The 14991-nt window shown below is 32.4% G+C and overlaps 1 protein-coding gene across 2 annotated transcripts; it reads right to left on the reverse strand.

The window, feature by feature from the left end:
- Positions 1 to 3442: 3442 nt before the first annotated feature.
- LOC127831947 (kielin/chordin-like protein) lies at positions 3443 to 14202 on the reverse strand. 2 transcript variants are annotated; one of them, XM_052357034.1, is made up of 4 exons: positions 14049 to 14202; positions 6358 to 6514; positions 4188 to 4226; positions 3443 to 3819 (listed from the first exon to the last, which is right to left on the reverse strand). In XM_052357034.1, exons 2-4 carry the CDS (start codon positions 6506 to 6508, stop codon positions 3659 to 3661), a joined length of 351 nt encoding a protein of 116 aa, XP_052212994.1. In that variant the 5' UTR covers positions 6509 to 6514; positions 14049 to 14202; the 3' UTR covers positions 3443 to 3658. The 2 variants fall into 2 exon arrangements, with proteins under 2 accessions (XP_052212994.1, XP_052212995.1); XM_052357035.1 differs by lacking the exon at positions 14049 to 14202 and adding an exon at positions 6936 to 6992.
- Between the last annotated feature and the right edge of the window lie 789 nt (positions 14203 to 14991).

A 14991-nucleotide genomic window follows, 5' to 3' on the forward strand; every position in this document is an offset into this window, starting at 1 on the left:
TGCAAAAGGTTGTTTTTTTACAGATGTTGTTAGAAGCACGCATACTTTTTGCGTTAACTGCATTTTTCGCACGATACTTTCATAATGTTCTCTTTACAAAAAAAAAGAAACGACAATATATTGCTAGGTACACGTCCCAATAAACAACACAAAAATAAGTAACAATGCATTCTTCACGTAAAGAATTAATTTTAATATAAATGCCATACTCGCAGTCTCTTAGAAGTATAAACGGATTCTTCACATTAAAAACACGTAAACCGCCAAGCATATGCTATGTTACATACGATTACAGGTGAATAATTTAGAAGTTGTTTTACAACTATCAATCATTACTCACCTTAATTGTTCTCCGGACCATTCCCAGACAGTAGCTATATAACTTATTCCTTTTATCATTGAATTATGAACAATTATGTTATTAAAAGTTCCCTTGACTCGTCTCTGAATACCTATAAGGTCACTGCAAATTGATGTGTTCTTCAATGGACAAAATAGATTGTTCGTGCGAAATCACGGATTCCTATTTCGCTTTATCGATATATTCTCATGCGCCGAAGAGCACGTTTATACAAATACTTAATTATAAATTGAACGTTTCCGCCAAACACATTCCACGCTATATATATTGTAAATTATATCCTTATCATGCAATCATATTATGAACGAGTATTTGTCCTTACAGTGCGTTATTGGTTATAAAAGCTTCATGTGTAATGTGCCAGTGTTTGTCCTTACAGTGCGTTATTGGTTATAAAAGCTTCATGTGTATTGTGCCAGCGTTTGCCCTTGAAGTGCGTTATTGGTTATAAAAGCTTCATGTGTATTGTGCCAGTGTTTGTCCTTACAGTGCGTTATTGGTTATAAAAGCTTCATGTGTATTGTGCCAATTTAAGGTTTCAAATGTCAGTCGTGAATAAAATTACAGTTTTAAAGAACAATAATATTTTTGCTATGTCTTTTTTATAAGTTATATATTGGATATAAATCCTATTGCCAATTGCCATTAAATCACATTATGGAGATGTTTCATAATCAGCAGCTATAGACACTCAGCGACACAAATGTTGGACACATATTTTTAACAGTTATCTAGAGCGTATGAATTAACAATATCATTTCATTTCGAACGAATAAATAAGTTAATGCTTCCGCTTTATATCAATAACCGATTAACGAAAAAAACAGTCTATGTCGTTAAAAAGCTCGCCGTCATAAACATGTATAGAAAACAAGCTCTTCGTAGCTCTTCGGGGCAAAAAAACAAGACACTGCGGGTGCAATCATAAAAATACGAAATATTTTAATTTCATGTATAAAGTGCGGCGATTCCGATGGACATCATATAAATTTCTTGTCGCCTGAAGTGAGTGACACTATTTTTTTTTGTATTAATCTGGATCAAAACCTAAGGCTCATTTATTTTACTAAAGACGCGCTTAAACACCGTAGGCTTTCAATGTATTTTAATATGACAAGTTATAAGCGCTGTTTAATTGATTAATCTTATTTCTGGATAGCGACAAGAATCACAAATTGAGAGCAGGTAAAGGTCTAGGAATTGTGTTGCCATATTGTATGGAGAAATTGCTAAGTCGCTTGAAAACAAAACTTCTAACGAGAGCGCCGATGGCGTTGAAAGCATAGTTGCAAGATACAGGGAAGGTGCTGCTGAAGTAAATGTTTAGGTCAAAATATACTAAATAGTTTCCTTATATGTTTCAATGTAAAAGCGACAAATTTGAGCGAAAATAAATACAACATTTTGCACATAGAGACCCCCATAACCATATCTTTTCTTAACGGGCATTCTTAGCTGAATCGATTTAAGCAATAAAAAAGACATGTCATGTTCAAACCAAAAAAGAATTCGACTCAAATCAAAATCGACTGTTTTTGCACCTTCTTTTTTCGGCCGTTTTCTAGTGGATGTAACCTTTTGCAGTACCATTTTTTACTTTAATCTCTAACTTTATCCTATTTCAGGTATTTAATAGTGAACACCTATGCTTACCCTATCAATATCTCCAAACGATTAAATCAGAACAACAGTCTAAAGTGTAAAACATGCCTTCGAGGAAAATATGATGATTTGTTGAGACAGGGACCTATACAGTATAGGTCCCTGGTTTAGAGAGTACAGACCTTCATGAGACGATTATTCATGACTCGAGATTATTCATGACTCGATTATTTAGTTTATTGTAACTTTAACAATTTCTGACATCACGAGTCGCCTCCCTTGTTGGTTCATGCTGCCAAAATGTTCATTTTTTAGAAACGGGAATTCCTAATCGTGACAAATGTGAATGGTTACAAAATGACATAACTATGAAAATAAATACGTAGAATTACATTATTTCACGCATACCATTATGCAACCATCCGTTTTCTTTTCCGACTTGATACATTTACGGCATTCCATTTAATATTTTACAGACACAACCCTCGTCCAGAATTTGCGCGAATCCATTAAATTCGATGCCACATTTAAACCGTAAGCTCTACTCGTAACGTTAATTTCTGGCTCAAAGTAAATCATTTTAATTTCAATTAACACATCTCTATTACTTTCAAACTCTACTTCATTAAATCCATAGAAAGGCAGGTCAGAATCCATGTCATAAATCAGAAAACATTCATCGTACTCCATTATTTTTTTACACATTTACAAAGAATGAAAGTGCTTTATGCCCCACTTCCTGTTGAGAATATGTTAATTTCTATTTATAATTAACCAATGAAGTTCTACATATCCTTTAACCAGGGCCTAATGAATTTGACCTCTCCCAGAACAGTAAACAAAGGAAATAGAAAGTAGGTGTGAGATCACTATCAACCAGAACAGAATTGTTTTACGAACGAAATTTATTTTAGTTTCTTAGAAGTTTTTTTCACGTAAAACGGTCTTAGAAAAATTCACTAAAACGGTGTCAGCAATATTCTTGGAAGAAAACGTTAGAAAAATGTTTCTAAATAAAAAAAAAATATTAGAATTACCATATACTATATTAAATAGATATTTCGTCTGATTTTTGATCAGGTAAGGCTTCATAATGGTCAACCGTTCCATGTCGGTTTTCGAAATGTAGCTCTAACATAAGCATAGTTGCGTAACCGCAACTATGTTAAAAAACGAACACCTTTTTAGGCCATATAAAATTGTCATTCAACACGGGATAAATTAACATCTAACTATATATGTTTATATGGATATATTTGTAAAAAGTGGATTGATATGTTTGTGTCTTTTGTCCTAGGATCAGTTTAGGATTTAGTCACATGTTTACTATTTAAAATGTCTAAGAACTATGGACAGGTATGTCTTATTTTAATAGCCAATGCATCTGTGAATAAACTGCAAAATATATGTATTAACACATGTCTGTCAAATTCATTGTAAGGCTAAAATGAATGTACATCAGGCATGTAGAATGAGTAATTCTATCAACGTATGCATTTTTTTTATTATTATAATAAACCTGACGGTTGTACTTAGTATGTTTTCTTCATTGTGAATTTCATAAAAGCAAATAACAGTTTTGTTTAACGTAATTATTTCATTTTATTGAAGTTTAAAAACAAAGTCGTATATTGTCACTTCAAGCAGATGCAACAATTAATTTTTAAACTCGATCTGGTCTACACCCCCGTGTCGTCATTCCATATCAGAAGGTTCTGATGCGCATAGCGGGCAGCACTGGCCAGGTGGTACTTCGCCTACACAGTCCGGGCACATCATCCACGAGCACTGTACGGACCCGTTGTTACAGTAGCATACTTCGCACGGGTGAGTGCTCATTGAGGTCACAGAAGCACCTATAATAAATACCCATCTCCTAAAAATCAGTAGGACTCGGAATAAAAGAGCAATTTTTTTAATCATCATCATCATCATCATCATCATCATAATCATCATCATCATCATCATCATCATCATCATCATCATCATCATCATCATTATCATCATCATCACCACCACCACCGTTATCATCATCATCATCATCATCATCACCACCACCACCACCGTTATCATCATCATCATCATCATCATCATCATCACCATCACCATCGTTATCATCATCATCATCATCATCATCACCACCACCACCGTCATCATCATCATCATCATCATCATTAATTAACACCTTAGGTTGCTACAAGAGTTTGTACAGCAAGCATACTACCTTCATTGTAGTGGACACCTTTGACGACACATCCGGAATCTGTAAAAGCACAGAACCGGAATCAATGAAATAACTAGATCAATGTCATATAAAATAATTTATTGGTTTTATATTTAGGTTATTGTTTTTGTGGTTTACTTTCTCGAGAACATAGAATTCGCGCATGTAAATTTCAAAATACTTTGTCAAATTGTCACATCATTATCATTTGTTTGAAGCATTTTTTCAGATTTATTACTAAAATGTGACGCATACGCCTTATTTTGTTCTTTATATTTTTTGTTTTCATGTTTCACTGGTACTTATATTAGATAATTTAGTTTAAAGTAGATCTATGTACATTCCAAGTTGTTTCACTGTTAAGTGTAATAATCATATGTCATATAACCTCTTGAGAAAAAGGATAAATATATATCTGTAAACACTTGTTATGATTAGACCTAGTTGGTTTATCATGGTTTATGTACGTTTCGAGTTATTTCATTTTTGAGAACTAATTGGAATACTGACGGATGAATAGATTACCAGACTAAACAGCGTATCTCTTGCTTCGAGTTTCTTGATCTGGTTCTTCTTGTGATATCAATCCTACATGTTTATATTTCTTCTTGTGATATTTCAATTCTACATGTTTATATTTCTTCTTGTGATATTTCAATTCTACATGTTTATATTTCTTCTTGTGATATTTCAATTCTACATGTTTATATTTCTTCTTGTGATATTTCAATTCTACATGTTTATATTTCTTCTTGTGATATTTCAATTCTACATGTTTATATTTCTTCTTGTGATATTTCAATCCTACAGGTTTATATTTCTTCTTGTGCTATTTCTATCCTACATGTTTATATTTCTTCTTATGCTATTTCAATCCTACATGTTTATATTTCTTCTACTGATATTTCAATTCTACATGTTTATATTTCTTCTTGTGATATTTCAATTCTACATGTTTATATTTCTTATTGTGATATTTCAATCCTACATGTTAATATTTCTTATTGTGATATTTCAATCCTACATGTTTATATATCTTCTTGTGATATTTCAATTCTACATGTTTATATTTCTTCTTGTGATATTTCAATTCTACATGTTTATATTTCTTATTGTGATATTTCAATCCTACATGTTTATATTTCTTCTTGTGATATTTCAATTCTACATGTTTATATTTCTTCTTGTGATATTTCAGTTCTACATGTTTATATTTCTTATTGTGATATGTCAATCCTACATGTAAATATTTCTTTTTGTGATATTACTATCCTACATGTTCATATGTCTTCTTGTGATATTTCAATCCTACGTGTTTCTATTTCTTCTTGCGACATTTCAATCCTACGTGTTTCTATTTCTTCTTGCGATATTTCAATCCTAGATGTTTCTATTTCTACTTGCGATATTTCAACCCAAGATGTTTATATTTCTTCTTATGCTATTTCAATCCTACAGGTTTATATTTCTTCTTGTGATATTTCAATCCTATTTGTTTATATTTCTTCTTGTGATATTTCTATCCTACAGGTTTATTTTTCTTCTTGTGATATTTCAATCCTACAGGTTTATATTTCTTCTTGTGATATTTCTATCCTACAGGTTTATATTTCTTCTTGTGATATTCCAATCCTACAGGTTTATATTTCTTCTTGTGATATTTCTATCCTACAGGTGTATATTTCTTCTTGTGATATTTCTATCCTACAGGTTTATATTTTTTCTTGTGATATTTCAATCATACAGGTTTATATTTCTTCTTGTGCTATTTCTATCCTACAGGTTTATATTTCTTCTTGTGATATTTCAATCCTTCATATTCATATGTCTTCTTTTGGTATTTCAATCCTACATGTTTATATTTCTCCTTGTGATATTTCAATCCTACATATTTCTATTTGTAGTAAAAGTTTTTTCATTACGTTATTCCGTAATAATGGTTCCAATCTTGCAGACAGACGTACGGACGGAGGGCAAACCTATACTCCCTCCCGGTTAAATAAGAACATAAAAGCAGTCATACTTATAAAAAAGGTCATGAGTCTAAGCGTATGTTCGTTATCCAACAATTTGATAATTTTTACATTTTTTGTGTTTAAATAGTTTTTGTTTACTAGCATTGTCACATAGCATTGCCACATAGTATTGTCACAAAGCATTCTGTACGTACGTGGACACATAGGACAACACTTTCCAGGTGGCGTGTGTGGATTGGTGCACGCTGGTGCCATACATTTCACAAAGAGGCAATCAGGGTTAAGGGGGACCTTCGTGAAACAGCCCACAACGAACGAACACACCAGGCTTAGTTGCAGAAGCATATTTATCTTAAAACAGACAAGAACAATTCTTTGTTCTTTCATCATGGCAATGTTAAACGTGGTGATAAAAATAGCGCCGATGATAAAATGATTGCACAAGTGCTTGTGTCATTAAAGATGATGAAAACTATTGTAGTGATAATGTCGACAATGATGATGATGATGATGATGATGATGATGATGATGATGATGGTGATGCTGCTGATCATGATGATCATGATGGTTATCATGATGACGACGACAACGACGACGACAACGACGATGACGACGACGATGATGACGAAGAAGAGGAAGAAAAAGAAGAAGATAATTGTTATAAATATGATAAGAAATAAATGCTAACACTAAGTATTATTAAATATCAATCTGTATTAGTTTTAGTATGTTTTTGTTTTCCTCTAGTATAACAACAATAAAATATGCTTACATTTAAAACAAAAATCACAAAAGTTAAACCGGTATAACTATCACAAAATGTTGCGCGTTTACTTCGGTTATGCAAGTATAAGCAATAGATTTGATATGTATCGTGGTAGGCTTTCCGCTAATATAAAAACATTTTGCTGTGATTAGCTTTGCATAAAACTCATTAAATTGTATCCTGTTAAACCTTGTTTACGTGCAAATACAAGCCAGCCTTAGGTAATTTACCCAATAAGGCAAAAAGCAAAATGTCATGTGAAGAACAAGCAATCTTAACGAAAAGCTTTGATCAACAAATTGTTTTGATGCAATCAATATATTTGAAAGCCAAAAGCCATTAAAACGCAAAAAGTGTCATAAGAAACACATCGTTGACGTAAATTGTTTGACGAAACCATTACTTTAGGCGTGTTGAATTATAATCCGATGAGGCGTTGTTTAAGTTACATACTTTGAAAGATGAAATGAAAATTAAGTCACTCTCTACACGAACTTGCAAACATTTGTTTTCGAATTTTCGATAAGCTTGTTATGTATGATCAATACTTGACTCGACATAATACGCACACACTCGTATAGCAAGCAAGGGATTCTGAAAAGGGTTTATAACTAAGGACTTTTGCACTAAAAATGCTTCGACCACCGCAGAAGTCCACATTTATTTACCAAACGCTTGATAATATTTTTCTTTTGCAATGATATTAACCAATAAGAAAAGGTAATTTTATGTTTAAATTCGTGCATACACTTTTAATTGATTTTCAAACTAATTGGAAAAAGGTTTTGGGAAAAAGGCATCATTTATGTACACGTATATTTAATTATTGAATTGTTAATTTCAGCCCCACGACGAACTACAGGAGTACTCGTCTTGTGGCTAAACAACAGCATCGGCTCACAGAGACAGTATCCCGAGCAGAACAATGTGCTTCATATCGGGCAATGAATGACCCGAGGGCGTATCTGGACCGGAGCGTGTCATGTATCATGTATATTATGTATATTAGTGAAAAATGATATTGATTTCATTGTTTGGCTAAAATTAGAAAATTCCCCTGTTCATTCTTTGTATACCTATGATATTTTTCAAACGATTGAATGTGATATTAATTTATCAAATTAAAGGTAAAGTGTTTTTAACGGGACTCGCGAACGGGACACAAAGCAGATTACATAGAAAATGACAGGTATATAAGCGATATTGATTTTGTTTCTGACCCAGATATTGAAACCCTAATCCCACGTTCAAATGGTGACCCAGTTACGAATCGATTCGGCGACTACTTGTTAGATATATGCAAAGCAACCAATATTCGTATCGTGAATGGACGGTTACATAACGACTACAATTTAGGGAATTTAACATGCTGTACACATAATGGTGAAAGCGCAGTAGATTATTTTTTAACTGCGCGTACCAATTTTAGTGATATTTTAGATTTTACCGTTAACAATTTCACGGAATTTGAATCATGCGCCGCTAACATTTAATCTCCGAACGAATAACGCAGTTTAAACAAGTAATAGTAATCCGATTGTTTATTTTAAATGGAAACCAGAGAACAAATGCGAATTTGTACGGGATGTATCCTGCGATGTACAGAATCAGGAACAAACGTTATTATCGCAAATTGATTTAAACGCTGACCCTGATACTTTAGTGGGAGAATTCTCAAAATATTTAAATTTAAAGGGGGACAAATATTTTAAGCGCATTATAAAACCTGAAAATAACCGATTTTTATATTCTGATAAAAATTAACAAATATGGTTTAATGAAGAGTGTAAAAACAAACATTCTCAGCTAACAAGAGCTTTACGAGTTCAAGCTAAATAAAAATGAACGTACGCGAGAACAAATGATTTCTATGAAGAAGGATTACAAGTGTGCATGTAGGAAAACGAAATTAAAACATTACAATGACCAAAGCAAGCGAATGAATAATATGAGACGGAAATCACCTCGTGAATTTTGGAAACTGTTCAAGCGAAAACCTTCATCACAAATCTCAGACACGATAACGTTAAACGAATTTAGTGATTATTTCAGTAAGAAACTTTCTTAAATGAATTTGACAATAGACAAAACACACAACCGTCGTACCCCGAACTAGATAATCCTTTATCGATAGAAGAAATAATAAAGGCAACAAAACGATTGAAACACGATAAAGCGCATGCGCAGGACAATATAATATATGGATATTTTACAGAAACAATACATGTGATTTCAAAGCCGTTAGAAATATTATTTAATTACATAATGGATAAAATGTATTTTCCACGCAGCCGGGCGTCCGGAATTATCATACCAATACATAAACGTGGCGACATTACAGACCCAAATAACTATCGGGGAATTACGTTAATTAGTTGCTTTGCCAAACTGTTTACAAGTATACTAAATGAACGGCTGAAACAATGGGCGGAAACTAATGACATTTTAACGGATGCACAATTCGGCTTTATACCAAACTGTAGCACAGTAGATGCAATATTTATTCTTATTACCTTCGTAGAAAGACAGTTTCTAAATAAAGAAAAACTATTTTGTTGTTATATTGACTACCGGAAAGCATATTACGTTATCCATCGCGGTCAATTATGGAGTAAACTGATTAGTCTGGGCATCGCCGGTAAACTCTTGACCCTTATTCGATCCATGTACAATGAAGTCAAATTACAGGTTAAACACATGGATTCACTGTCAGACATATTCAATAGCATCGTTGGTCTATTTCAGGGTGAGATAACCTCGCCCATATTGTTTTCACTCTGCAGAATGGAATAAACGCCGGCATGACATTAGAACAAATATCTATCCCTCTCTTATTATTCGCAGACGACGCGGTTTTATTTTCTGCAATACAAGAGGGTCTTCAAGAGTCAGTATACAATTAAGAAACCTACTGCGATAAATGGAATGTAACAGTTAACATTGAAAAAACTAAGGTCATGGTATTCCGAAAAGGGGGTTCAATCAGTAAAGCATTAAAATGGACTTATAAAAGTCAAGAACTAGAAATTGTGAACAATTTTAATTACCTTGGAATTATGATGTCAAGTGGTGGATCGTTCGTGTCCGCAACTAATACACTATATGGCAAAGCATTAAAAGCAATGCATTCTTTGTTCAACCTAATGAAAGATATGAACGTACCCATAAATATCATGTAGCTCAATGATTCTATAAAAGGAACTAAAACCAGTATTTGAAAGATCATCGTATCTTGATATTGTTGAAAAAAAAAAACATATGAACATTATCGCAAAATTACGTTTGTCCTCTCACAAATTATCCATAGAAACGGGCAGAAACCAGAATATTGACAGAGATCAACGCAAATGTATATTATGTAACCTAAATGACATCGAGGATGAATTTCACTTTGTTCTTAAATGTCCTTATTATAATGATGTTAGGAATGCATTATTTCCGAAACATTATCGAATCCGGCCAAATATGTTCAAGTTTATTAAACTACTTAATAGCTCAAACAAAACTGTATTAAGAAAGCTAGCCATGTATAGTTTAACATGCTTTAAACTAAGAGAAAATGTCATATATATGTAGTGTTAAATAGAAATATATTTTTACACAAAAATAAGGGCAGAATATGTAATTATATAATTAAATTATATAATTAAACCTATATTTGTAAACCTATATGCATAACATTGTGTTACCACTGAGTATTAAACCCATCCATGTGCCATTCTCACGAAATATGTTCAGGAAATATGTTTATTTCTTGTTTATTTAGAATATTTGTTCTTTAAAACTAAGTGTGTTTTTTTGTGTGTACTTCAACGCATGCTGTTATTTATATGTATGTTAATGACGATGAGTTTCACATGCTTAAGTCAAAAATAAACTATTCTGTTCTGTTCTGTTCTGTTCTGTTCTGTTCTGTTCTGTTCTGTATCTCGCAATCTCTACGTGACTCATTTATAAAGCTTTATCCGGGCGTAGCCATATAAAAAATCTCGGTTTGCTCAATACAAATCTACTGCACACGCTCCCAACCAGCAATTCAATTAAAAGGCACATGAGTGCAATTTGCTATGTTTTAATTTTGACACAAGAATGCATGTAATACAGATATTTGTAAGCGAACGATTGCGTTATGAATTATTATGCGGATACCTTACGCTGAAATAAACTGGAAAATTATTGAAATTAAAGTTTCTGTTAATACATTTAGCACCAAAGTACTTAACATACATCTGAATAAATTTATATTAAATTTTTGTATGACAAATATAAAAATACCGTACAATATCAATTCTAATCAGCATAAGTATGTTTACTTAATGCTTTTATTTTATTTTATTTTTTTTTTTATTTTTTTTTTGCATTTTCTTTTTATACAAGGATAATGCACTGTTAATGATGTGTGGTAAATAATAAAACACTTTGACGCACACATTTATTTGATGGCGGACCTTTAAGTATTTAGTACGATACGTTTTGACCGATTCAAACTAATTTTTACAACCATTGTAACGGGAATTAAAAAAGGATGCATTGATTAAAGATTCCTCTGTTAACGATCAAAACGATTTATCTTTTGAAAACCAAAACAATACGTACTATGTTTATCCGTATAACAACGAAGGTTGATGAATAAATACAATGAATCGTTAATTGTTGTATTCAAGTAATGCTCTCGAATAAAATTTCAAAATAAACAAAACCTGATTACGGACAAATTCATACCATTGCGAACATTGTTTGGACAATTGAATTCTTTTTACGAAATTGAAATTTACATTTTCCAAAATATGGTCTATGCCTTGCAAATGAAGATTTTTTTCTAACTGATGGTTTCACTTTAAATCTTAAATACTGTTTAACAAATTCTTAGTTTTATAGAATGATCTTAACAATCGTGCACATGTACATTAGAAAAATATGAAGAAGTTGTTGGTTAATGTTCAGCAATTAATGTATGCTCGCATTTGCTGGGCATCGGACATTCGCTCCCATGGCATTTAAACAACAGCAAAAGAACAGGGAATAAACCGGTTGAACGAACTGCGTACTACTATTTGTTGAAATTGCGTTTATGAATCAAATAAACATGTGTCATCGCTCCTTGTTGTTTTTATATTTTAAACTAAAACAACACTGTTCAGGTTGCTTGTATGGATCGGCACCCGCTGATGCCATACATCGCACCAAGAAACAATCAGGAATGAGGGGGACCTTTGTGGAACAGCCGACAAGGAACGAACACGCCAGGCTTAGTTGAGAAGCATATTCATCTTAAAACGGACAAGAACAATGCTTTGTTCTTTGATCATGACAATGCTGAATATGCTGATGGAAATGGCGCCGATAATATAATGGTTACACCCGTGCTTGTGATAATGAAAATGATGAAAACTATTGTAGTGATATCGGCGATGACGATGACGATGATGATGACGAAGATGATGATGACGATGATGATGATGATGATGATGATGATGATTTTTTCAATATAAGACAAACAATTTATACATGTATATGATAACAAAAAAAATGAAATTATGAAGCAGCAATAATGTTCAAACGTGTTATACAAGATATTCTAATATATACTTTTTTGACCTTGTGGTTTCCTTTAGATTAGAAGAAGAAAAAAAAAGGGAATAAATATGAGTTGCATAAAGTGGGTAGAAAGCATTCAGGACTTTTAACGTGTTTCCATTTTTGTTCAAATGTATAAAGAGTATCATTGTTTAGGGCTATTTCTTTTTCAAAATGAATTTTCAGTTTTAAATAATTGATAAAACAGTTCATTATGGGTCTTTTTTCTGTATTTCATGCTATATATAAAATATTTCATCAATATAATTATGTAGTTCACAGCGTTATTAACGTCTGGTATTTTGAAGGTTTTTACCTCTAACTTGATTTCTAAAGGAGATAGTTTAACATATAATTGGTGTTCCTCTAGGAAGGTTGTCAATTGATTCCATAGAGGTTGAATATTTTTACACTCACAGAAGTGTTCTATTGTTTCAATATTCTCACTACACATATCACATAGATTTGTGTTGGATAGGTTGCACTTAAAAAGATATTTATTTGTAGCTATGATTCTCTGGATGTATTTATATTAAAATTTCTCAGTGTGCTATCAGTAGTTGATTTATATGGCATGACAAATATTTGTTTCGAATTAAATTCTTTTTTCTCTAAAAAGGTTTTGCCGTTTAGTTTGAGCTTTAGAGATTTCGGTAGGGTTTTTAATTTGAAGCGTGTACAATATTTTGTTCATTTTGCTTTTCTTTGCAATTATGTTTTCTACGAATGTTTTTTGAGTACATGGTGTGTTGTTTATATTGATAATAGCTTTAATAGCTTTAATATGTATGGGTATACTTTTGATCAATGTGTAGTACATCAGGAAATTACTTGTAGGTATTCCGGAGAGCATAAGTTATCAAAATAATAGAAGTAGTATATTCTGTAGTCGTACAATTGATCTACATATTTAATGTTTCGTTCGAACCAATATTTAAAGAAAAACGTTTTATTGTTAGTGGTTATGTTTTTATTGTTTCAAGATGATTTTACTGTTTATTTTGGTTTCTAAGTTATGAGTAACTTTACACCATGCCGATAGAATATTCGATAGAAATATGTTTTTGGTTGAAATTTAATCTAAAATATTATTGTTGATATTAAATTCAAAAAGTAAGGAATCGCCGTATGTTTTTAGAATTTTCTGGTAGAATAATTTCCATTTACTCGTATTGGTATTATCTAAATATCGTTTAACCCAACTGCATTTGATTGCATTAAGTAATGAATCTATATCTGTTAGTTTGATACCTACATATTCTACTGATTGAATTGAGTTCGCAAAATTTATCAAGTTTACCGTCCCATATGAAATAAAATATTTCTGATTTTATATCTTCAATGATGATGATGGCGGTGATGATGAGGATGCTATTAGGAGGAGACATATACTTAGGATGATGATTGTCAACGCAAATATTATGGTTATACATATGATTAGTACTAGTATTTGTTTACAAAAAATATTAATATTTATAAATCAGCATAATTTTTCGTTTTTTTGTGTTTTACTATAGGATACCGAAAATAAATTATGCTTACCTTAAAACACTTAAGTCACAATCTTTTAACCAGTAGAACTAGCACACAATATTGCGCGTTTTACTTCGGTTATGCAAGTATAAGCAGCAGCTCTGATTTGAAATGAATCGTGGTTAGCTCTCAGCCAATATAAAACATCCTGTTGTGATTTGATTTTGATAAAACTCATTCAATTATATCTTGTTTTAGTTGTTTGTATGCAAATATAGTCCACCTTTACCAAGTTTACTAATCAATCGCAATCTTGACGATTCAAATGTTTATTTAAAGTAAAAAAAGATACAGGATAAGCTTTCATCAACGATTCAACATGTTTTGAAAGTTAAAAGCCATTAAAACGCCTCTTCGTATTTCACTCAACATCATACGAATAAGAGCAGTATATTTTACGCATGAGAATAATGCAAGGTTGATGTATTTGTTCGGCTTACTCTAAAGTGTCTAAAGATATACATCGAATGCGTTAATGGTTTTGCCGCATCATTTCTTCAGGTGCGTCTAAATTGCCTGCTGAGATATTTTTTAATTACATCATCTAAACGATTGCAAATTAACAGTAACACTCTTATGCTTACTTGTTCACATCTGTTTTTTTTATTGTCCAATTTCCTAATTTCAGTCTTGGTCAGAATAGCAGACAACGAACAGGGAGGTGAGGAAGAAGATGAAAGAGGCACAAGATGAGTAAATTGGGGAACAATGTATCAACACGGATGATGACCTAAAAAAGCATTTAAAAGGCCTACAGTTCCCTTAATACTCCAGCAAGACCAGTGAGTCTTAGGCCAGTATTATAACAGACGCTGACATAAACCTCCTGACCAAGAGTGCAATGGTGGACTTAATACTGCAGCGAGCTGTATAACTACCCGTTTCAACCAGACCACGGTCTCCTTCCGAACGATGTCAGACCAAAAGCAGACAAAGAAATTCCGTCCAAACT

Source organism: Dreissena polymorpha, chromosome 5 (assembly GCF_020536995.1).
Source record: "Dreissena polymorpha isolate Duluth1 chromosome 5, UMN_Dpol_1.0, whole genome shotgun sequence".
NCBI lineage: Eukaryota > Metazoa > Mollusca > Bivalvia > Myida > Dreissenidae > Dreissena > Dreissena polymorpha.

Excerpts from the sequence above, each read along its gene's own strand:
- LOC127831947 (XM_052357034.1), bottom strand. The coding sequence starts at position 6,508 with ATGCTTCTGCAACTAAGCCTGGTGTGTTCGTTCGTTGTGGGCTGTTTC. Across the intron at positions 4,227-6,357 it reads GTGTTGTCCTATGTGTCCAC|ATTCCGGATGTGTCGTCAAA; the intron begins GTACGTACAGAA and ends GTGCTTTTACAG. Across the intron at positions 3,820-4,187 it reads AGGTGTCCACTACAATGAAG|GTGCTTCTGTGACCTCAATG; the intron begins GTAGTATGCTTG and ends TATTTATTATAG.